General features: G+C 45.4%; 1 protein-coding gene across 3 annotated transcripts in view; it reads right to left on the minus strand.

The window, feature by feature from the left end:
- LRRC8C (leucine rich repeat containing 8 family member C) overlaps positions 8,306–25,509 on the minus strand; it is a 121,944-nt gene continuing 104,740 nt past the window's right edge. For all 3 annotated transcript variants that reach the window (XM_001929205.6, XM_005663701.3, XM_013997403.2), the window contains exon 3: positions 8,306–14,888. In XM_001929205.6, coding sequence (XP_001929240.4) covers positions 12,615–14,888 — 2,274 coding nt within the window. In that variant the 3' untranslated portion in view covers positions 8,306–12,614. The remainder of the gene's footprint in view (positions 14,889–25,509) is intronic.

Raw genomic sequence — 25,509 nt, forward strand, 5'->3', positions numbered from 1 at the left:
GTAGGGCATTTTTGAGAAGGGAGGAAAAGGGAGAAAGGTGCGGTCCGAGCAACGACTTGTAAGAAAGAGGCTAATATAATATAACAACAGCAGACACGTGACTTCCTCTTGCAGGACGAGGTGTGTTGAGAAGAACTTGGATAAGCCGCCGGGGTGACAGGGGTGAGGGTGAGGGGGTAGATGTGGGAGAAGGTGAGCCTGCCCGGGGCTCTGGAAGTGAGGGATGTGAGATGGGGGCCTGGTGGCGCGGAGCCAAGACAGGGGGCTGGGGGGAGGGGAGGGAAGGGAGGTGGGGGCGTGGCCAAACAGCGCCCCCCCCCCCAGGCTTGTACAAGTTTGGGGCTCTGCAGTGACCTGCGTGGCTCTCCCCGAGCCCGCATCTCCCCAAAGCCGTCATGACCATCTCTGTACCAAAGCACCGGGGCCGGGGGTGTGCGTTGGGGGAAAGCAGGACTCTCAGGTGGGGAACAGGGATCGAACAGGTGGACTTGGGAGGGGAGGCGAGGAAGACAGTCTATGGAAACCGAGATGGAGAGCCAGTGGCCCGAGTCCGAGAACACACCAGAGATGTGGGAACTGGGGGGAGGGCTGGGGCGGGGGAAGAGCCGGTTTCATCAGAACCTCCGGACATTCAGACTCCGGCTGACCCTTGTGGTACCACCTGGTGATGGGAGGCGCTCGCCAACAGCTGTTCCCTCTGAAGGACGAGGCACGTGGCTGGGTTTTATAAGCATGAGCAGAGCGAGCAGAGCCCCCGGGAAGCGGCTGGGAGGCTCCAGCCTGGAGGGCGAGCACAGCCCCTCGGGCGGCGCTGCACAGACCTCCGCTGGACCGGGGCAGGCTGCCCGCTGGCTGCGAGGCATTGGTTTAAACTGCGTGCTGGAGAACATCTCTGGGGCGTTGCGGGTCCCTGTGCTCGTGAGTAATTGCTTCCTAGAAAACGTTTCCAGCCCCCGGTTGTTCCTTCTGAGCTAGAAGGGTAGGACCTCACAGAGAGGCTGCTGCAGGGAGGGGTCGGAGGCCTCAGAGACCTGTCCTTGCCCCTGAGCTGTGTGGCTGGGAGGGTTTGGCCAGCAGGGAGCCAGGGCAGGAGGCCGACTCCCAGGCCTGGAGAAGAACGGAAGCTGAGGAACTTGGCTAAGGGACCACTGCACGTCTCTGTGCTCTCCCCAGGGATGCGGATGAGACTTTTCCTCTTACTAATTTTCTGGAAGTCACAGGCCAGGGGCATGTGCGTGTGCGCGCGCGTGTGTACACGTGTATCTCTGAGCAACCTAGGAAATTCTGGCTGACCTTGGGAGAAGCACATGATAATCAATTAACCTTTTTGAAAGACCTTGCTTATACGTTGTCAACACTTCGACAACTTTTTAAGATGTGATTCAATACAATGAAATGATGGCTTTCTTCCAGTTATTTCATAATAGGTATTTTGCCAGGATCTCCCAGCTTGCCAAGGAAATTAGAAACAAAAAAAGGGAAAAAAATGCTGGCTTTCTCAATTCCTTTTTTTTTTTTTTTAAATGAAAATCACCGGTTTCGTAATCCGCGGTTATGAAAAGCACCTGGGAGGTGCTGCCCGATGGTTGAAAAGGGTGGCGTGGATGGTGAGACGGGTTATCTTTTTATTATTATTGTTATTTGTCTTTTCGGGGCCGCACCTGTGGCGTATGGACGTTCCCAGGCCAGGGGGCGAATCAGAGCTGCAGCTGCCGACCTACGCCACAGCTCACAGCAGTGACAGATCCTCCACCCACTGAGTGGGATCAAACCCGCGTCCTCCTGGAGGTCAGTCAGATTCGTTTCCGCTGAGGCACTGCGGGAACTCCAGATCATCACTTGCTACAGATGCCTCCACAACGTCTCCCTTTCCGCATATACTTCTCATGATGTGACTGCGACGCTCCTGGCATGGAAAGGGACGTGTCTCTGCCCCTCAACGGGGCAAGATTTGCAACTATTTCAACCCATAGAACATGACGGAAGGGAGGTCATGAAAGGCACTGTGCTTTCTGCCGTTGGAATGGTCACTGCGGAGCCCTAAGCCACCACCTACGATCTCTCTGAGGACGCCCAGGCGGTACGGAGAGGCCGGACTGAGGTTCCAGCCAGCAGCCAGATCAAACGCCGGACGTGGGAGCAGAGACATTTCCAGACGCTTCTAGCTCCCAGCCATCGAGTCTTCCCGAAGGAGGTCCCAGACACCGTGCGGCAGAGGTGAGCTGCCTTTGCTGTTTCTTGTCCAGATTCCTTATCCACAGAGTCTGCGAGTGTGATAAAGTAGTTGAGGTCCCCTAGTAAGTTTTGGGTAGTTTGTTCCATGGCAAAAGTAATGGGTGCAGGTATGAAACCCGGAGCCCTATCCAGCCCCTGAGGCCTCCTGAGATACTTGTTGGCGAGTTCAGAGTTTCTGAACATGATTTGAACACCTCTGGACTGACCAAGGGCTCCAAATTCCATGGTTCTAAGAAACCTGGACAGTAATCGCTTCATCAAGAAAGGGAATTATCGGAGTTTCTGTTGTGGCTCAGCAGTAACAAACCCAACTAGTATCCATGAGAATGCGGGTTCGATCCCTGGCCTCTCTCAGTGGGTTAAGGATCCAGCATTGCCCTGAACTGTGGTGTAGGTCACAGGTGAGACTCATGGGTCCCACGTTGCTGGGGCTGTGGTGTAGCCCGGCGGCTGCAGCTCCAATTCCACCCCTAGCCTGGGAACCTCTATATGCCGTGGGTGTGGCCCTGAAAAAAAGCAAAAAAAAAAAAAAAAAAAAAAAAAGACAGAAAAAAGAAAATGATCTTGCCCAGTGTTATGAATTGAATTGTGCTCCCTCCCTGCTCCAAGTTGAAGTCCTAACCCCCCAGTCCCTGTGAACGGAATCTTATGTGGAAATAGGGTCTTTGGAGATTATGAAATCAAGAAGGGGGCATTAGGGTGGGCCCTGATCCAACAGGACCACGTCCTTACACAAAGGGGAAGTTTGGACACAGGACATGCATGGGGAGCATGTCACCTGAAGATGCAGGCAGAGACGGGGGGATGCACCTACAAGACAAGGATGGCCAGAGATGGCCAACCACCGGCCCCCCGAAGACAGCACAGAAGCGTGGAACAGATTCTCTCTCACAGCCCACAGAAGGAACCAAGCAAGCCTGCTGACACCTTGATCCAGAACGCTAAGGCAATAACCTGCTTGTTTAAGCCACAGTGTGTGTGACTTGTTGCGGCAGCTCTAGGAAAGTATGACAAGCCCCGTTTGAACGGGGTGCTGTCTTCATAGCTCCAAGGCCGTCGGCTGATGGAGGAACGCCTTTTGGGTGATGTAGCAAAATCTATTTTTCATCGCCCATTGCATTGACGTCCCAGTGGGAGGCCCTCCAGAAAAATATGAAGGTAAATGAAATCTTGGTTTCTGCCAACATTGGAATTCCAGCTCTGTAAGGAGAGAGAGGCTGGGTCCTGAAATAACCACGTCATAAGTGGTAAGGGGGCAGGTAGAAAGAGTTATGAGACATTCTAAATAAGTCTCAAAGCTCTTTGAAAAAGTCTCAGGCACCTTAATGACAGCAGAGCCCAAATTAGATTTGGATGAACAGAATTGAAGACAGAAGGGGCGTTTCCGTGAATACTTATCACTGCATGCGTCCCTGTCTAATCAATTAAAGTACATAGATAAAGTATCGTCAGGCCTCTCTGAAGCATTTATAGAGTCCTGGATACATTTGCATATGTTTGTTTCTCCTTTATACACATAAGAAAAAAATATGCGTAAGTCTAAACATTTTAAAACAACCTAGACTGAAACTTCTGTCTGAACAGTTCTTTACTACGAGGTAGTCAGTCAGTGCTATTATCAGCATTTATCATAAGGTTTTGGAGACAAATTTCAGGCATTTTTGATGCAAGTTCTTAAACATTTATTTATTTTTATTTTTTGCCTTATTTTATTTGGTTTTATTTTTTTAGGGCCGCACCACGGCTTATGGAGGTTCCCAGGCTAGGGGGCCAATCAGAGCTACAGCTGCCGGCCTACACCACAGCCACAGCAACGCCAGATCCAAGCCGAGTCTGGGACCTACACCACAGCTCACAGCAATACTTAACCCACTGAGCGAGGCCGGGGATCAAACCTGCGTCCCCATGGATGCTAGTCAGATTTGTTAACGGTTGAGCCACGACAGGAGCTGCTTTTGAACAGATTTACAATTAGAGCAATCAGTAATCACTAGTAGTTTCTTTTTAAACATTTGTTTAACTTTATTTTTTTTATTTTGTTATGTCAGTTGCTGAGTTAGGAAAAACTCTTTGAAAATAATGGTCTAGCTATATTCTGCCGTACTTGAGACTTGATTGTTTAAATGTTGTTGGTAGAATTTAAGGACAACAAATCAGCCTGAATTTTAGAAAGTGCTTTGAGCATCCTTCGTCAGAAGGCTCCCAGTTTACCAAGTCACACCTCTATTTTCCCCATCCCCCGCATCAAATGAAAGCCTTATGTAATAGAAATCAGGCATTTGTTCCCTCTGACATTTTTCCCATTTTTCCCATTTGATACCAGTACAGTTTCTTTGACAGGTTATCTGGATTTAACAAAATATTTATGTAGCTAAATGTTTAGATTGAGTAGTTTTGACTGAAGGTGATTTATTAGTTTGCAATTTCATGAGCATTAACTCATTTTAAATATTTCCTCACTTCTTATAATAACCTATAATGGAAAATAATCTGAAAAAGATGTATATATATATATATATATATATGCACACACACATATATGTATAAAACTGAATCACTTTGCTGTACACCTGAAACTAACACAACATTGTAAACCAACTATACTTCAATTAAAAAAACAAAACAAAGAAAAAAATTACTTCCTCACTAAAGTAGCAGCAGTCAATATCCTGCCTCTTTTTCTGGATGCATAAATCAACAAAACCTGTTAACATGCTGATATTGTTAAGGCTCAGAATGTGACTCCCAAATCTCTAAGTCACATCACCAGAGGTTAGAACCCGGAGAGATTTCAGGAAAAACTCCGCCTAAGTAATAAATCCTGTATGATGTCTTCCTTAACGTCCCAACAAGTGTCAGGTTACTTTTTGCTTAAACAGCACTTTGAGGTCATTGATGTGCGTGGCCTCAGGTTTTTGTTGAGATTGGCTACATCACAAATCATTTTGCCTAAAGCAACTTAAATCATTCTGAAATATAATTTATACATACAATTCAGACGTAAATGGAACATATCAACAACTTCATAAGTGTATGGATATTTATTTCTCAAACTTATAAGGATTATATCTTCATGGTTTTCCACTGGTTTTATTTATTCTTGGACTAGACCAGCCTAGTATGTTGAAAGCTGTCCAGATGTTACCTAGAGTATGTTGCTACCGAAGTAACTCCACGTAGTCAATGTGAAACTACAGCAGAATCCTGAGATTCTTGTAATTCATCTTGAAGTCATATTGTAATTTTTTCCTATGCCAAAATCATTGATGAGAAGTTGCTTTTTTTTTCTTAGAAGAACTATGGAGGAGATATAAAATGCAAAACTTACATTTTGCCTAAGGGCACTTTCCCCAAAATCTGAGACTTCAAATAAGAATGGAACTAAATACTTTTCAATGGTAATGTCTGGGTTGTAACTTGAGTTGAAATTAATTCCATAGCAAGATCCTACTTTATAGAACAGGGAATTATATTCAATAACTTGTGATAACTTATAATGGGAAATAATCTGAAAACTAACATATATATCTGAATATATATATATATATATGAATATATCTGAATCACTTTGCTGTATACCTGAAACTATTATAACATTATAAATCAACTATACTTCAATTAAAAAAATTAATTTCTTAAAGAAATAACCCCCCCAAAAAAACCTAAAGAAAAAGTCTATCTCCTATTTGTTCCCAAACTTTACAACAGAAAAAACCCTGAATCAAAATGATCAGTGGTCAGTTCAGTTCAGATGTTTGGTAACAATATCTTTGCCCAACGCCTTTTTTTTTTCTTTTTCTTTTTAGGGCCGCATTCGAGGCATATGGAAGTTCTCGGGCAAGGGATCCAATTGGAGCTGTAGCTGCTGGCCTACACCACAGCCACGACAATGCTTTGATCCTTAACCCACTGAGTGAGTCTGGGGATCGAACCTGCGTCCTCATGGATCCTAGTCAGGTTCATTAACCACTGAGCCAGGAGGGGAACTCCCTAATGCCATATTTTTTTATGCAAACTGTCTAAACTCTGAAAATAGTCTTGGTTTGCCTGATCATCTAAATGTTTACTTGCACCTTGCTTTGTTCAGAAATGTTTAACTGTGACATCTAAAGTATAACCTGTATTCAAAGATTTACAGACAAACACAACACAGCTTAAGATGTCAGTCAAGCATACATTCGGAAACGCACAGGCCTTGTGCTACAGCTAGTTAAGTATCCCACTGAGTCTAAAATTGGCTTTAGTGACTTCCCTCTCTGTACGTCTACGTCCAAATCAAATTTTTTATCTTATATGTTGGTAGTCAAGACTAATAGGAATAACGGAATCAATTTAGTTAATTTCAGCGTTAATTGCAATGTTCTAGAGAAATGAAAAGACCGAGGTGGCGGTGGACAGAGAGTTTTCCTTATGCGCAGGTTGCTCTGAAACCCCACGGTATCTCTAATTCGTTGCCCATCTCAGCTCTTGTCTCTGGAGTATCTCCCGAGCTCTCACGTGATCCTTGCCAAGTTTCGGATACACACATTTGCGTGACCTCTCACCATACTCACTATCCTTCCTCACCTCAAAGGACTATCAGTTGATTATTAGTAAGATCACTGAGTCATAAATGACTAGAAAAAGGAGTTCTCATCATGGCTCAGTGGAAACGAACCTGACTAGTATCCATGAGGATGCAGGTTCGATCCCTGGCCCTGCTCCGTGGGTTAAGGATCTGGCGTTGCCATTAGCTGTAGTGTAGGTCGCAGACACGGCTCAGATCTGGCATTGCTGTGGCTGTGGTGTAGGCCAGTGGCTACAACTCCGATTTGACCCCTAGCCTGGGAGCCTCTGTATGCCTTGGTTGTGGCCCTAAAAAGACCAAAAAAAAAAAAAAAAAGAATAGGAAAAAAATACATCGTGACAATTTAGCTTCAAAATTTACCAATCACAATTTTCTTACGCATGAGTGGTACATAGAGTTTTCCTATAAAGGGCTTCCCTAAGCTTAGGGTTGTTGCCTCTGTTTGCCGGTGCCAAACTGAAACTCAGAGACAGAGTTTTAGGTAAAGAAGAAAAAAATAGCTTTATTGCTTTGCCAGGCAAAGGAGGGTCAGGGCAGGCTGATGCCCTGAAGACCATGCCCCCCATGGCGAAGGATCGCGAGGGGTTTTATGGTAAAAAGGAGAAAGACAGGTTTCAGACAGGAATCAGGATTGGGACAAACATGCATTCTTCTTCCTTTGGGGGAGGCTTAGTCATCAAAGCTGGAGTCGGGAGGTCTCGGCCTGATCACGCTGGGGGTCTTCTGCGTCGTTGCCGAGAATAGCAGTGCTTGTGAAGAGGGTGTGTGGATCAGAGATGAGAACAAACTAGGAAAGTTCCTGAAAACATCGTGTGCTAATAATCTTTAGCCCACAGGCCATTGTCCCCAGGGTGCCTAATCTTCAGCTTATGGGCGATGGGGTTTAAGGTGCAGTTGAGCCCGGGAGAAGGACAAGGAAGGACTCTAAGCTGCCCCTGCCTGTTCCTCCCTGGTCTCTGCATCCCCTCCCTTCCCCGATCAGCAGCTGTCTGGACGCGCCCCTAGGAACTCAGGGAAAGTGGTGGTGGCTGAATGAGGCCCATTTCCCAAGAACAAGAAATGGGGATGCAGACAGGTTTTTGTGGTCAGGAGCCCCTCAGGGCCGTGTTCGTTTTCAGGGTGTATGCTTTTAACTAGAGGAGGCCTCCTACTGGTAGAGACCCGTTCCGATTTAAGTAACCATCACCAGAAGTGTCTACTGAAAGCTGGACTGCACAGCCGTGGTACAACCTGATCTGGCAAATGCACATAAATTGCGCTATTACACAGTAAGGCACTAATGAACCCAAATGAAACTCTAGGGCACCTTGGGTAGATGCAGTACAGAGAATTAAGGAAGGAAATAATTAGGCACAATTGCGGAATCTGGCTAAAAACCAGTGAAAGGATGCATGCAGCCTATTTCCTGCAGCGTGCAGGGAGACCTAGTAACAGAATATGCAAAACCACAAGAGAGAGGCAAAAGGAAATGTGACTTCTACACACGAATAAGAAAGGGACAGCTTTTAAATTACAAAAATGACTTTATTTAAGTTATTTTCTGTTCCGATGTACTACAGAGCCAAATAACATTAAGACATTGTATCATGAATTTACATTACGACAAATCCACGTTCAAGCATTTCCTTAAAAGTCTTAGAGGTGTTGCCAGCATTTGACACAATCTGAACACATTCAGTGAGAGAAAACAAGCAGCAGAAGGAAAACGAAGTGAACACATAAGGCATTGAGTTGCAACTCTGGTAAAAAGAGTCATTCAATAGGCAGAATTGGGTGCCAGAGGGACCGGTATTCAGTAGAAAGCAAATTTATACCACGTTCAAAACTACACACAGGAATTGTTTAACATGGCTGAGAAATGAAGTTGTTCAAAGCTGTATACCCCTTTAAAAAATCTTCTAATTAAAAGAATTCCTTCGGGGGTGGGGAGAAGACCCTCTTGCCTCTCCCCAAAATGAATTTAAGGATGCTCCCTTTATCAGGGAGAGGCTCTGGGAAGAGGGAGGAAGACTGGGTAGCTAGTTTGGAACGCTGGTGTGAAATTATAGTAGAAGCATGTCACTGAGGCCTGAATCTGAAAAATCAGTGCGGGTCTAGTTGAGACTGTCCAGGGTGACTTACAACGTGTCTGAAGAGACAAAAAAAAAAAAAAAAAAAAAGCTGAGACAATCGTACAGGCCATGGAGGCATTCCTTTCGCTAATAACTGTGCTGTTTTTGAGATGGAACACCACCTACCCTGAGTTATTGAGATCTTACCAAAAATGTGAACTGCTTGCATGGCCTTATCCCATTCAGGATTCATAGACGAATGTACGTTGAATCTTAATTTAGTTTCTAGACACAGCTTGAAAGGGTTTTGGCGTTTATCTCATCTAGCCACGGCTGAGTCCTGCTGACCGTGTTCACAAAGACAGGTCTCATGGATGTTGACTGTTTAAGTAAATGTATCACTACAGTTGATCAGGTGTGTGCTATGAGGAAGAGAGTAAATAAAACTTCTTAACAAGGGAGTTTTCTTAGAAGTAGGAACGTAATAACAAACTTTTGGGGGAAATGGTAACAAGAGGTATAGAGATTTGTTTCTTGTCTTTCTTATGAGCAGAAATCGTTAAGAGAGCCTATTGCAAGAATTTCCTCATCCCAAGGAACCCAAGGAGGATCCCAGGGGGCTTCAGCACCTCTCGACAAAGACGGCTGGAGAGGCAAATAAGGAGGCACCTCTGACTGGACAGAATACTCGTAGCAGGCTTCTCTCCAAGCCTTGCTGAAAAAGCAGTGCCTGCTGCCCGGGATGCCGTGTGAGTCGTTGGAACCCATTATCACAGCTGCACGGGAACCCAAGACAGGGGAAAGGGGGAACAACCAGCACATCTACAGGCGTCCGTAACAGGTTTCACTGTAGCAAGAACATTGATGTAAAAGTGCTGTGTCAGAAGCAAAACAACATGAAAACCAACACACATCTCGTTTTCCGAGGTGTGGTCTTAGGCGAGTTCCACTGGGATGTACGTAGATGCTTTGTCTCAGCCAGACCATCACCAGGCAGTGGTCTGTTCTACACGTCACCATTAGAACTGACCCCAAGGTATACTCGCCATGGGTGTCCAGGAGCCGTAGGATTTAAAGAGTTCATAGGATGCTTTTATATTTACATAAGCGGTTTCGCATGAATCTTATAGAAGGTGGATAAATAGAGCAAGTTGTCCCTTTTCAGCAAGAGCACTTGTAAGACATGAAAGGGATCAGGTGAAAAAATCCCTTTAACACTGAGTTGATTCATTAAAGAACTTTAGAAAAGTCAGCAGTTCATTTACCTGAGTTTCCCATTTAAAGGCTAAAGAGTAATTAAATGCTGTTTACTTAGGAATGTGAACAAAAAATATACAATATTAAAAGGGCCAGAGTCAGAAAACCTCGACTCAAGATGAAGTCTGAGTATTCTGGATTTTTATAAAATCTAATAGAAACATCTATGAAGTTTCCTTCCTAGTTAAAACATGAAGTCAGAACTCTAGTGATTTATTGGACGTTATTTAGAACTTAGGTTGGGGGTCAGCCTGTGAATAATGAAGAAAGTAAATCAAATTCTTTTGGCATGTTGAGTAAATTGTCACAAAGACCTAACTGCTAGTGACAACTTCAGTTATGAACCCATATGAGATTCTGAGTTGACACCAGATAAAGACTTGAGCATAAATATGATTTTTAACCTGAATAGATCCCTTTTTTAAGGGGATATAGAAAACAACTATAAATGTTATCCAGAAAAATAGTGCACCCAGTGTTTCACCAGTAGTTATCCAAGCTCACCTCTGGAGAGGGGTATTCTTGTCATGCTCAGCCACTGACAGTCTTTCAGGTTTTGGTTGGTCTGTTTGTTTCAAACAGGTAGGGCTATAAATACAGCACATCGGTCATGATCAAGATCTAACAACATTCTAGAATTGAAGATTTTTGTCCTATGAGAAATAACCATGTTGCTATTTTAAACATATTGTTTCAGTTCCAGGTTGAAATAAACACACAGCGATAGGGTATCACCTTTTAACACTTGACCACAGAGCAGAAACAGCAAAGCACTTTGGTCTACGTGATTCAATTTTTACATAAACGAAAAGCATCTCTTTCTCAAATCTTTTACCCCATGATGTATCATAGCATTTAAAACACAACTGAAGTACGGAGAGCTGCTGAGCAGTCCCTACAGCTGTGTTCCACGTATGACTCAAAGTCGCTTTACGCAAAAAAGCCACCAGGATTGAGAAGTAAATGTACAAGCAGCATTTTGAAACCCCAAACCACTTCCCTGCTTTTTCTGCTAGGTCACAAAACTTCCTTAGATCAGACCATGTGGAGTTGGAGCATAAAACCAAATTCCCGTGACAGGAGTATTGGTCTGGATCGAGGGCACAGGTAGTGCTTTTCATTTTCCTGTTCCACACAGCTTAAGAGTCAGTGAAAACAATTTGCCCAAGACCCATATACCATGTTGGATTTTTAAATAGAGAGAGGGAAATGAAACTTCTGCTGACCACCGGGCAAAAATTACTCCTAAGTGACATGTACTGAGCAATTTATTCACCCTTAAAAAAAAAAAAAAAAAAAAAAGGTAATAGAACCATTTTAGATGAGATACTTCTTTTAAGCCAAAGAGAGCTTCTGTGCTTTGCATCACTAGCATTTTCAGCACGGGCAGGCTCGAGCGAGCTCCATAAGTATATATACATAGAGGCCGATTATTTTGCGTGACAGGCAGACGTTGGGTACGTCACCACGCCACCCCGCGCAGGGGCACAGCACACCCAGCTCGTTCACGGAGTGCTTTAGCAGTGCATTTTTTCCATTAGATGTATTCAAATATCAAGATATCAAAGATGATCAAATTACTAAAAAACCAGGCTTCTAATTCTGATTTTTAAATTCAATTACTACTTTAATTAAAATAAAGCTAGTTTCTCTAAGGCGGGGCACCCGTTCCCACACAGCCATCCTGGTCTCAAAGGGGAAGAACCTCTGTCCTCCCTTTGCAAGGGGTACTTTTAAAATATCGGTAAACATGTAAATCAGTTAAATTATACATAACTATGCAAGGAAGCCGATGTTGGAAGATAATTATCTTTACTCACTGACAAATCCTTGCCTAAGGATAAACAGCTGTCAGGTATATCAAAGAATATAACGTATAAGGTTCTGTTGGCGGCAAGGGGGAAATTTGAAAATAAGAGTCTACGACAGGGCCCTTTTGTGAATTTACACTCTAGAGAAGGATTTTCTGTAGAATGAAGGACTTGGCCAATGGAAAAGGCAGCTGGCGTTAAAATAACTAGCATAGCTTCCTTGGAACACATACGATGAAAACAAATATAAGGACTCTGTATAGGTGTCAATGAGCTGAAAAGGACCTTGGCAAAATATCCTCATCTATCTAAAAAATACCAAAAAGCATGCAACGTAAAACTCCCTCCCTTTCGCAAGAAGGAACTGAAAAACAAAACCAAAACCAAAACAAACAAACAAAACCAAAACGACAACAAAACCCCCAGATGGAACCATCGGTTTCTGTCAGTAGCAAACAACAACAAGAGATACATTAGGTTCCAGCACAAATAAAACTTTAAAATATTAATACTGAAAAAATACAATTAAATTTTTATTAAAAAATACAAACGCCTTACGCAATCCCTGTGTACATTTTGTTTCGTGTGAATAAGAAAAAAAATTCATAAACTAGGAAAGGCGTTAAGCTTCCCGAATTATTTATACTGTATTTGGTAGAAGCATGTTTCAGTCAAGCTTTCAACAAAAATAAGCTACTCTGTTTTCATTTGCTCCCGGACGTCAGAAGGCAGAGTTTCAAACAGAGCTTCCTCGACCACCAGTCCGGCTCGCTTCAGCGCGCGGCAGTCGCCCAGCTCCGGAGGCAGGATTTCAAAGTGATTGCCTTTCACGTCTAAATAGGAAAGGAACAGCAAGTTTCCGATTTTCGGCGAGAGCACCGAGAGGCTGTTCTTCCCAATCTTGAGTGTTTTGAGCTTCTTGCAGAAGTAGAGTTCGTCCGGAAGGCTCTCCACTTTGTTGCAAGTGATGGAGAAATACTGTAAACTCTGCAGAACCCCGATTTCGGGCGGGATAAAGCGAATGTCGTTGTAGGACAGGTCCAGGTATCGGATTTTGTTGCACAGGAAGAGGTGGGAAGGCAGCACCTCTATTTTGTTGTGGCTGAAGGACAGACGCTCCAGGCTGGTGAGTTTCTTGATGTGCTCCGGGATGTAGGCGATGCTGTTGTGCCACAGTTTTAGCACCGTCAGCTTCCTCAGGTGCTGGAAGCTCACGATCTCCTCTATGGATTTCAGATTGTTTTCCTTGAGGTCCAGCTCCTGGAGGCTGAGCAGGCTGAACACGGCGTGGGGGATGCGCTCCAGGTCGCAGTGGACCAGCTCCAGCTCCGTCAGGTTGGTCATCTTCTTCAGATTGTTGAGCATCACCAGCTTGGTGCCGTCGTTGTGGATGCACATCTTCTGCAGGTGGCTGGCCACGTCCACCACGGCCTGCGGGATCTTGGTGACGTTGCTTTTGATGGAGAGAATCTTGAGGCTCTTGAGGTCCCGCAGAGACTCGAGGGTGACGTTCTTGGAAATATCGTGGCTGAGCGAGCCCACCAGGTAGAGCTCCTCCAGGCTCCGGAGCCCGTACATCCAGGGGGGCAGCTCCCTCATGTCGTCGAACTTGACGCTCAAGACCTTGAGGTTGTCCTTGAGGAAGGAGAGCGCCGCGCTGTGGATCTTGACGGAGCACTGGTGCAGGGAGAGCTCCTGCAGGCTGTCGAGCTGCGCCACGGTGGCCGGGATCATCACGTTCTTCATGATTTCCAGCTTGAGGGCCTGCAGCTCGGTGATTTCAAACACCGTGTCGGGCAGGCCGGACAGCATGACCAGGGGCAGCTCCAGGCGGCTCTGGGCGTTGGTCTGCAGCTTCTGCCGCAGCTTATCGGGCGTCCACTCGTTATTGAGGTTCAGCTGCTTCAGTTTGTTCTCGCTCACTTCCGACAGGAAGACGGCGAACCGCTTGGAGTACAGAGGGTCGTACTGGTCGATCATGTGCAGCATGAAGGCAAAGTCATTCTTCACGTCGGGAATGTCGTCGATGCCCGTCTCCTGGCGGACGTACTCGAAGGAGTACTCCCGCAGCGAGCGGTAGAAGAGCCAGTACAAGGTGTAAAGGCACGTGAGGCCGTAGATGCTGACGAAGCACAGGTAGCAGAAGGAGAGCTTGGAGAACAGGTGCGCCATCGTGTGATTGCAGGAGAAGTTTTTATATCCGGTCATGTCCTGGATGTCCACGTCGCAGTCCACGGTGAACTGGACCTTGGAAACCAGGGCGCTGTTGTAGGCGATGATGATCAGGAATTTGATGACCTTAAGGACCGTCTGGCGGACATACATGGCGTACAGGATGTCGCCTTCTTCCACGTGCAGCCGGAACTTCTTCACCTTCTCGAACAAAGCCTTGGCTTGCTCGCCCTCCTTCTTGTCCAGAGCCCCCGCGGTGGACTTGTCCACCACGAACTTCTCAGGGATGGACTTTAAAGACTGCGAGTTGACCAGGCTGCCTTCGGGGCCAGACTGGGTGGTGGTGGACCTGCTCAGGTTGTTCTTCCTGCTGTCCTTTTCCTCCGAGTCCTCCCCGGACACTTCCGACAGCGCGCGGGTGGTCCAGGGGGAGTCGAAGCACTTGCCCAGGATGGAGATGAAGTGCTCGATCTTGGAGCTCGAGCCGGGGAACTTGAACCAGAAGTTGCTGCAGAGCATGAAGACCAGCGTGTGGATGAGGACGAGGTACGGGAAGTACTTGGCGTACCAGTGCAGGGCGCGCTCGTAGCACATCTGGTTGATGAAGCTGTACTGCTGGAGGTCCAGGTCCGTCTTCAGGCCTTTCATCTCCACCGTGACCGGGTGAGCCGGCGCCGGCTTCGGGGGCGGCAGCGGCGTGGTGCTGGCCACCGCCTGAGAGACGTTGGAGACGGAAGCGTGGTTCTGAGAAGGCTGCACTCTCTTCGGCAGGCAGATGATCTTGTCTTGCATGACCTGGAACACAGAAATCATATTTTCAAATTACATGACTCCGAGAGCCGCGTAATGGCATTAGTGCGGAGAAAGCAGCAATAACGTCCAATAAATGTCCATCTCCTCTGCCTGGGGAATGCAACACTCCGTTCCGGCACCGAGATGTTCCTTCTTCGCCCACGTGTTGGAAAAACGAAAGGCGGACCTCTGCGCCTCGCGTCTAACTTAACGACACACAAGACGACAGTTTTCTTGGGACGCAGAGCAATGCACGACACGATGCATATCTGAAGACCACTCATGCACGTTTACAAATGTGCGTTTCTCCCGCTCACTGAAGCCCGGGACCAGCAGGCATTGGTCTGGGATGTATACTCGCTTATCAGACTCGGTCTGGACTTGGAAGCCTCCCAAGATTATGTTCGCTTGTGTATGAGAAGTAAAAGCGTTGGAAGAAGGGAATACGGCAGAAATGTCTGTCTTTGCCGTTTCCTCTTTCCTCTCTACCCAGAACCTAGACATGCATGGATGAACATGGAACCGCTTTCATAGAATGGGAATTTTTTTTTTTTTGGTCTTTTTGCCATTTCTTGGGCCCCTCCCACGGCATATGGAGGTTCCCAGGCTAGGGGTCGAATCGGAGCCGTAGCCGCCAGCGACGCCAGAGCCACAGCAACGCAACTCCTAGAATGAGAATTTACTAAGCATTTGTAAAAACTGTTTCTTCTTCGAGAGATGAAAGATTATAGAAATGGGCATTCCCACTGTGGCTCAGCAGGTTAAGAACCCAACGAAAGGTCCATGAGGATGTGGGTTTGATCCCTGGTCTCGCTCAGTGGGTTAAGGATCCAGTGTTGCCGTGAGCTGTGGTGTAGGTCGAAGACGCGGCATGGAGCTGGCGTTGCTGTGGCTGTAGCGTAGGCCAGCAGCTACAGCTCTGATTCGACCTCTAGCCTGGGTACCTCCATATGCTTGCACGAGCAGCCCTAAAAAGAAAAAAAAAAAAAGCATACGGAAGTGTTCGAAAATAAAATAGTTATGTCTAAACTTGCTGCTTTTCACACAAAATCTTACATCAACTTCTATCCCTCCAACAATGCTTCAATTTGTTGAAAAGAATATTAAGCCCCAAGAATGTCCAGCAGTCCCATAAGATTGCATTTTGCGTAAGAGAGGACGTGTCCTTTCTGCAGGTGAGGTAGGATGAGGTGAAATCCACCTTGGATCCACCCGGAGGAAGCTTCCCAGGAAGAAGCACACGTAAGTGGAATTATCTGAACAATGAGCACACAGTTCCAATAAAGAATAATCCACAAGAAACAGCAATGACATGGAATTAATAATGTGGGAAAGTCTACTTGTACTTTCACATGTCAAATGGCTGGAGATCCACAGTGTTTAATGATTTTGCAACGGCAAAGTCCTTTATATTGATTGCTTGAAGTAGAAACTGAATCTATTACAAAAGGACGGCTATGGCATGGGACTGTGACCTCAAGCTGGTGACACAGCAGATACAGCCCCCTAGAGAGACGCACAAGGTTTGACAATGCTGCGGGGCATCCAGGGTAGTAGAGCGTCTGGGATGTAGGGACCTCAGCATATATTTGCTGAGAAAGTGAATGAGTCCTGACTCTAGTCCTTTGAGTTCAGAGTTGCTAAGTCTGGGCATGGACCATACCTCTGCGAGAGATGAAGAGAAGGATGCTGATTAGAGCAGTGACAGCAATACGCTTTCTGTTGTGCTTAATATGCAACCTTCGTCCAATAATGTCGTGGACATTACTGATTTTAATTGTCAGCCTGACCTGATGAGGCAGGTGCTCTTGGTATTTCACAGACGAGGAGACCAAGGCATAGAAAAAAGCTTGAATAACTTGTTTAATGTTATCTAGGCCAGGCCACCTGGACCCAGAGCCCACATTCTTATTTTATTTCCCCGGAGTTCTAGGACTGAACCAAAACGGTCCCCGTTTGACTTTAACCTAAGTAACAAGTTACCTTCTATAAATTATGCATGTTTTAGGGAAGAAGCTGCGCTCCTCCCATATGCTATGCAGATAACAATGAAAGAATGAGGTTGGGGGAGACAGGAAGTTTCATTTATAAAGATTTATAAAGGCTCCATCTTGGCATATATAACAGGAGACTACTCCTTACTATGTAAATCAAAAGAAGGCAGGGAAGAAGGAAAAACGTGACTGCATTCAGAGAGTTCAGTGACGCCAGAGGGCTGAGAATGTCCTCAAACACTTTTCGCACTTGCCTACATCAGAGAAAGAATGTTAAACATGCCTACACTGATGTAGGCATAATTCTGTCCATAAAGTACTGCCAATCCATATGTCAAATATTAGAAAGCTTGATGTCTTTTTCCTTGAAGTTTAAAATAAACATAAATCAGGAGTTCCTGTTGTGGCTCAGCAGGTTAAGAACGTGACTAGTATCCATGAGGATGCAGGTTTGATCCCTGGCCTATCTTAGTGGGTTAAAGGATCTGCCATTGCCATGAGCTGTGGTGTAGGTCACAGATGTGGCTCGGATCCTGAGTCGCTATGGCTGTTGGTGTAGGCCGACAGCCATAGCTCTGATCCGACCCGTAGCCTGGGAACTTCCATATGCCAAAGGTATGGCCCTTGAAAAAAAAAAAAAAGACAAAAAACAAACAAACAAACCCCCAAACCAAAAACCAAACCCATACATAAAAGTTTTCATGTTAATTTCATATTTCAATGGGGCAGCCTTTCTACTTCTTGGGGGTCCCACCCACTACCTTGGAAACTCCTGGAATAGACAATAGTAGGAGAAAGGCTAGCCAGCAGCCTTTCCTGGAGAAATATCAAAGAGAGGAAGAAAGAAATTCAGTGTTTGGAATCATGTTCTAGATCCTTTCCCACTCAGGGCCTCACTGAATGCCACAATAACCTGTGAAGTCGGCAGAAGGCAGGGAGTCGAGTCCAGCGTGGACAGGAGAGCGTCCCCGGGCACCTTCTCCGAGAGCGACACCTTGAGCTGCTTTGTTGACAGGACGTTGTTAATGGTGTGAAGAAAAGAGAGATGCAGTGGTATGAACGCAGGTAAAAAGGCAGACGCCTTCTGGGGGCGCCAAATCCCTGCCCCACATCCAGGAGGCCCCATGACTGCCCTCTGTCCAGCCCTGCCCCAGGCTTGCTGCTCCCAGGGAAGGTGAGAGACCTCTGGACTTGGCTGCTGCAGAAGGTTTCAGGTGATGCCCTGCACCAAGGGGCCCAGCGGAGGGCAAGCATGGGCTGAAATCCTGCTTCTGCTCCCCTGGCTTGTGGGATGACTTTTGACATTCTGACAAAAGCACCTGATTGGCTAGCATCTGCCATGCTAGAGAGGGAGGTCATCTCCCCTCCATTCTACAGAAGAACCCAACTAAGGTTCAGAGAAGTCCAGTAACTTGCCCATGTTCATGCAGCCAGGAAGCAGCAGAGCGGACTGGCATATTTCCATCACTCCAGACAGTCGCTTAATTTCTCCAAACTTCTGCTATGATGCTTTAAGAGAACAGACCAACCTAGGAGGGTAATTCATAGGCAATTTCCAGAAGTTCCTTTCAGGCTATGGGTGTCATATGTCTCTTTCAATCTTCATGAAGATGTAATTTTTAAAAGGTGTCTATTTAAGTCCCAGGAAGGTAAAGAGAATAATTTACTTTTCTAGAAGCTAACTACTTAGAAGCAAGCAGAGTAGAAGGAGGATACTGGGATGCAGTCACTAAGAACAATAGCTGCTCATGCTGCAGAGACAACACATCATAAGAGGGTTCCAGCAGAGATGCAGCTCGGAGTAGAATTCCCCAAGAACGCAATGGCAGGTTGCTGGCCCAGGACTGTAAAAAGGAAGAGGGCAGGTCACGGGGTCCAAAAGCAAAGAGTGTGAGGACTTCAGGAGGGAAACAGTCACAGGTGAGAGAGGAAGGGGTTACCTCCCGTGGTTCATAGACCCAGTGGTTCTGAACACGGAGAAGAACTGGGAGGAGCATCTGTATTTTTGAAGGAACAGTCCAAAAGAGAAAGAAGACAGAAACATAAGGCAGACCAGCTTCCTCTTTAAAGGAAGGGTAAAGGGTGTTTTTGTGGTATCTTTGTTAGTAGCAGGTTGTAAGAACTTGAAAGTTTTTGTTTCCTTTTTCTGCTCTTTGGAGAAGCTTTTGTCTACTTAAACCTAGTCCTCGCTTTTCTTTACCTTTTCCTAGAAATTTAAAGATTAGATGATAAAACAAGCCTTAAACAAAGGCTGCCAAACAGATTTCAAATGGTAAGTTCCAGGCTGCTGGTGCAGGACTAAGGGGGAGCGTGTTTGGGATGAGGGCAGGGAGAAAGCCCTCCATCCCATCCCGTTCTACCAAACCCCGAGGCTCAGAGCATCCCTGCCAGGTCATTCACACACGTCCCGAAGCGGAGGAATTCCGTCCCTTTCTTTTGGGTAAACTCTCAGACTGCCTTTAGAGGAAAATACATTGAGCCTAGAGCTGCATGGAATGTCTGCCCAGCGAGGGGGTGAGAATGAGGGGAAAGAGATGAGGATGGGGAAGAGAAGCCAGTTAAAAGCAAGACCAACGGGAGACTCTGACCCAAAACACAGCCAGGAGAAAAAGTCACTTTCCTAAAAGTAAATATGAAATGTTGAATGACACCATCTATGTTAAATTCGTCTGGGAACTGAGAGACACAGGAGGAGGTGAGTCACCGAGGGCAAAGGTCAGGTGGAGACAGGCAATAAAGAGGGCTACGCCAGCTCCTCTGTACAGGGATGGACCAGCTCCTCTGTACAGGGATGGGCCAGCTCCTCACTATAGGGATGCACCAGCTCCTCACTATAGGGATGGGCCAGCTCCTCTGTACAGGGATGGGCCAGCTCCTCTGTGCAGGGATGGACCAGCTCCTCACTATAGGGATGGACCAGCTCCTCTGTGCAGGGATGGGCCAGCTCCTCTGTACAGGGATGGGCCAGCTCCTCTGTACAGGGATGGACCAGCTCCTCTGTACAGGGATGGACCAGCTCCTCTGTACAGGGATGGACCAGCTCCTCGCTGTAGGGATGCACCAGCTCCTCTGTACAGGGATGGACCAGCTCCTCACTATAGGGATGAACAGGCTTGGAGGTGGGAGGGGTGAGCCTGCAGAGCAGAGAGGGGCTGGCGTCGAAGGAAGGAGGTCAAGTGACATGGTAGGAAGCTGGAGTATACATTCATTATTTCTACTTTGAGATGTAAACACCTTTCTGTCTTCCCGAAAACTTTGGTAAAATCTGCCCCCCCACACACACGCGTGCACATGCATGTATACATGCACACCTTTTGTAAATGAATTTTGTAGAAATCGCAACAGAAAAAGGACTACATTTCATACTTGGATCAAAACTGAACAAGGAGGCTTTGCCTGGGATGGTAAAAATCCATAATCTAAACTGTTTCCATGGAAGCAGGAACTGGGACCCTGAGAACATAATTCTTCCAGGAGTCTGCCACAACTAAGAGAGGCCACGGACTGGAATTTCATCCAATATCCTCTAGGTCCTAAGGAGCAGCTGACATCTAGGTAACCAAAAAACATACTGCGCTCCTCAAGACTTTACAACTAGAGTCCCTGGAGGAATAAAAATAATCATGTAAAATGTTCCGTGACTGCGATAGTATCTAAGTAACACTTCTGGAAAAGAAACACAGGGTTGCAGGAATTGAAGAAATGGGCTCACTAAAATTTGGATTTATGAATCTCATTCGCAAACTATTTTGAGGTAACATAGCAGCTGTTTTCAGGAAAAAATTCTAACGTCAATGAAATAAACTGAGTTTCTTGCTTTTACTTTTTATAGGGGGTGCTTTAAATAGAAAGTAAAATTCAAGTTTCCTTAAAAAAGGAAATAACTCTTCCAAACTATGCCCTGGAATGCTGTTCAGATCTAGGAAAATACATCAACTATTTAAAATTGCACCTGTGAAGTTTATACTAGCAATGAGACGCATTTTTAAAAATTTCATTGATGTGCAGCTGATTTTCAATGTTGTGTTAATTTCTGCTGTACAGAAAAGTACAGATATATATATATGTCCTGTTCACATTCTTTTCCATCATGGTTTGTCAGAGGATACTGAAGACAGTTCCCTCTGACGTACAGTAGGGCCTTGTTGTTTATCCATCGTACATATAATAGTTTTCCTCCGCTAGTTCCAAACTCTCAACCCTTTCCTCCCCCTCCTCTGCCCCCTTGGCAACCACAAGTCTGTTCTCTAGATCTGCAAGACTGTTACTGTTTTACAGATATGTTGATTTTTTTGTTGTCTTTTAGATTCCACATATCACATAGCATTTGTTTTTCTCTTTCTGACTTACTTCACTTACTATGATAATCTCTAGGTCCATCCATGTGGCTGAAAATGGCATTATTTCACTCTTTTAAATGGCTGAGTAATATTCCATTGTGTGTGTGTGTGTGGTGTGTGTGTGTGTGTATACCACATCTCCTCTACTCATTCATATGTCGGTGGACATTTAGGTTGTTTCCATTCCTTGGCTAGTGTAAACAATGCTGCTTTAAACATAGGGCTGCATGTATCTTTTTGAATTAGAGTTTTGGCTGAGTACACACCGGGAGTGGGATTGCTGGATCACATGGCAACTCCATTTTTAGTTTTTTGGAGACCTCCATACTGTTCTCCATAGCGCCTGCAACAACTTACCTTCCTACCAACAGTGTAAGAGGGCTTGCTTTTCAAAGAGCTGCATTTTTAGGTGGCGTATGTATACACTTTATCCCATACTGAAATACTCTGCAAGGTCAATGTAAAATTAGGGCTTTTTAATAGTAGTCTTCACAATTTTAAATCACCTATGTTCCTCTTTATCTTTGGATGATACATATTTGATGGGTGCTTATTTGACTCTTAGTCCCTTTGTTAGAATCATAACACCCATTATTATAATGTAAAAATAAGATCTCCTTAATTTAGGTAGTTTCCTGATAAGCACTGGAGTGAGAAGCAGCAGGGCCCTGTGGTAACATGTTGAAACAGTATCACATGTGCATGAATGAGACACTACAAGGCTGAGGTTAAAACAATACCAAGCAGAACCAAACCAAACCAAACCACTTAGCTTCAGAGAGAGTGCTTGAAAGAACAAAGATAGAGCAGCACGAACAAGGGCCAGCTTATCTATTACATGCAGGGGACATAAATGACATTAGTGTGTGGGGGGGTGCAGGACGTGTGCAACAAAATGCTGAGAAGTTCTGAATGTGCCTCAGCAAAAGGCACCCCCTGTGGAGTAGCTGCCACGTCAGCTATCAAGTTCGAGACCCCCCAGGGCAACACTCCGTTCAAGGTCAAAAGCCCAGGAAACAAACAACTAAATCAGTCGTGAGGGTTGTAGGTGCTCCAATTCATGCTTATCTTTCACAATGGACTTCATCATCAACTTTATGGGCTAGATCCGGAAGAAGAAATACTTTGGTGATATTTTTATTGGGATTACATTACATTTATAAATTAATGGGAGAAGCGCTGACGTCTTTATGGTGTGATTGCTTCCTCTCCATGGTGTTTCCACTTATTCGCATCTAATTTTGTGTCTCCCAAGAGTGTTTCGTAGCTTTCCTCAAATAGATTTTGGACATTTATTGTCACGTTATGCCTAAACATTTTATCTTTTGCTATTATAAATCTTTTTTTAAGAGGACATGCTTAATTCTACAGGGAGTCTTCTCCTTTCGCCTGACCTGCTCTCCTGCCATCCCTCAGGAGGCCCTAAGGAGCCTGGTGCCTTCGCCTCGGATCCACATCTGTGCACTTACATAGAGAGGACAGAGAAACACATGCAGTCCTACTCAAGGAACTGTTCCTGCACCTTGCGTTTTTCAAGCCGACGGTATGTCTTGGAGACCCTAACACACCGGCACATACCTACTTCATTCTAAGGACCATGGTAACTCATGGTGCAGATATGCGAGAATTTATTAAAAACATTCCAGGGATGATGGGTTTCTAGGCAATTTTTAAATTCAAAACCAGTGCCACTCTCAAAAAATTGCATGCTGCCTGACTTCCACATGGCATTCTGAAAACCAGGCCAGAGAACAGATGGGTGCTTGTCAGAGGTTCAGTGCAAAGGTTCCGTACCAGGCATTCCGTGGGGTGTTGAGATTCTTTTGCATCCTATGCACTGGTTACAAGAATTTATGCACGTTTTAAAATTCAAATTTATGCTCTGTTTTGGTAAAGGCTGCATTCTTGAAGATGGGTGGCCTAACTGCTAATATTAACAAAGCTTCATCAGCTTTTTTGTTTTTCTTTAATATCTTTCCTTCATCTCTATTTTGCACCTTTGTGATTTTATTTTTTTTTTAGATGCCTGTTTCAAGGACATTGAAAAGATACAAACGAATCACCTCTTTCTTCTTACAAGTGAACTTAATCTATTACATTTTGTTGACCTCCCTCAGCTTTGGAAATTTATTAATATTTGGATTTATTTCCATATTTCAATTTTTATGTTACCTTTTCTTCCTCCTTCCTACTTTTCTGTGCTTTGATAACATTTTCCACATCTTGGAGTTTCCATCCTGCCTCGGCTGGTTGAGAAGGTGTAGATTATATTTCTATAATAAAGGTTAGCTATGATTTCTTAAAAGGTATACATTTAACGCTTTTTGGAATCCCTACCCCCCGCTTCCAATAACATTTTTTTTTCTTTTTCTTTTTAGAGCCATACCCGGGGTATATGGAGGTTCTCAGGCTAGGGGTCAAACCGGAGCTGCAGCTGCCGGCCTACACCACAGCCATGGCCACGTGGGATCCAAGCTGTGTCTGCGACCTATACCACAGCTCTTGGCAATGCCGGATCCTTAACCTACTGAGCAAGGCCAGGGATCGAACCTGCGTCCTCATGGATACTAGTTGGGTTTGTTACAGCTGAGCCACAAGGGGGCTCCTGGTTTCAGTTTAATCTTAAATGGTAGTAGATTAATACCGCTCACTGTCTATAGCTAAGGGCTTCCTTCAATTTGGGGAAATTTTAGCAAAATCTCTGTCTCAAAAATTGTCTCATCATTTCTTCTGTTTTTCCTGTGATTCCTATTAAATGTATGTTAGAGTCTCTCAACTCAGCTTCTATGGGGTGGGGGATGCTTTTTAACCCCCGTGGCTCTCTGAGTCCTGTTCTGTGTTACTCAGGACGCTCATCTAATTCATTACTTCTTCCTGCAACTGAGAACAGTCTTTTATTCTATCTGTTGACAGGTTAAAACTCAGTGGCCTTTTTATTTCCACGATTTCTAAGTGTTTTACATCCACTTGTCTTTACGTCATAGCTACCTGCTCTTTAATGTTTTGTCTTTCTCTCTTTGACCCCTCTATTTATTTTTTCTGCTTTTTAATTTTTTAAAAAAATGTGTATTTTTAGTGAATATAGTTAACTCCATGGTTAGTCTCGAAGCTTAGTTTCACCTCCAGCAGAGTGAGTGGTTCTCCATCGTGTGCTCTTTTGCGGTTTCTTGCACCCCACCCAGCCCCCTGTCCCGGAGAGGACTTGTCAAGATGTTTCGGAGTTTCACTGTGATGTCAGGATCTCGCAGGTCCAGGCGGCGAGATGGGGGAGGCTGACTCAGTTCCTGGTTGGGGAGGCGCCCTAGATACACAGTTTCCTCTGCAGCACCAGCTCCGGCTGCCAGTTAATGGCCATTCTTTTTAACTTCCTTTTAGGAGCGAGGGCCTTGGGCTACAAACAGTGACCAGGCTCCAGGTTCTTATCTTGCTCGGTGCATTTTTAGTTCCTTTGCTGGCAGGAGCTGAGCTGCTGGCCGCTACAGCCTGCATTTGGAGGGGAGCCCAGCCACTGCTTCAGCCCCACTCTGCTCCACAGAAGTGTTTATCTCGTTTCTGAGTCCATGTGTGCATATATTTTTTTGGTATCTCTTTTTTACCTTATCATGGCTGTACATGGTGAACAGAGGGAGTGCTTTCACGTGTAACTCTTGCTTTGCTATCTGTTTAGGAGAGACAGAGTGTGTTGGAATATAAAAAGGAGTCCCTAGACGGCTATTATGAAGAACCAACATTGCAGAGTTAAGACCCAGACTAGGACCCATGAGGATGTGAGTTTGATCCCTGGCCTCACTCAGTGGGTTAAGGATGCAGCATTGCTGTGAGCTGTGGGGTAGGTTGCCGATGAGGCTTGGATCTGGTGTTGCTGTGGCTGCAGTGTGGGCTGGCAGCTGCAGCTCTGATCTGACCCCTAGCCTGGGAACTTCCAAATGCTTCAGGTCCAGCCCTAAAAGAGCAAAAAAAGAAAGGAATAAAAAAGAATCAACATGCTTAGGGTGTACCACACAAGGTAAATCTGTCCTGTCCGATTCCTCTCCCTCCCAAGAAAAGGCTGAGTTTCTTTACACATCGCTCCCTAACAGCAGATGAGGGTACTTATTTTCCTATAACCTCAACAATTACATCATAGATTTGACTATATTACCGTTGAAAGAAGTGAGAAAATTTGCTGCATATGATAAGAGAACAGGCCTCATTCTAATAGGTTGCCCTGTGTTCCGGGCGTATTCTTTAGATTGCGGCCTGTTCCTTTAAAAGGTGGGGCTTTGACTTGGTTATTCAAATCAGCTGGTG

Source organism: Sus scrofa, chromosome 4 (genome assembly GCF_000003025.6).
Source record: "Sus scrofa isolate TJ Tabasco breed Duroc chromosome 4, Sscrofa11.1, whole genome shotgun sequence".
In the NCBI taxonomy this organism is placed as follows: Eukaryota; Metazoa; Chordata; class Mammalia; order Artiodactyla; family Suidae; genus Sus; species Sus scrofa.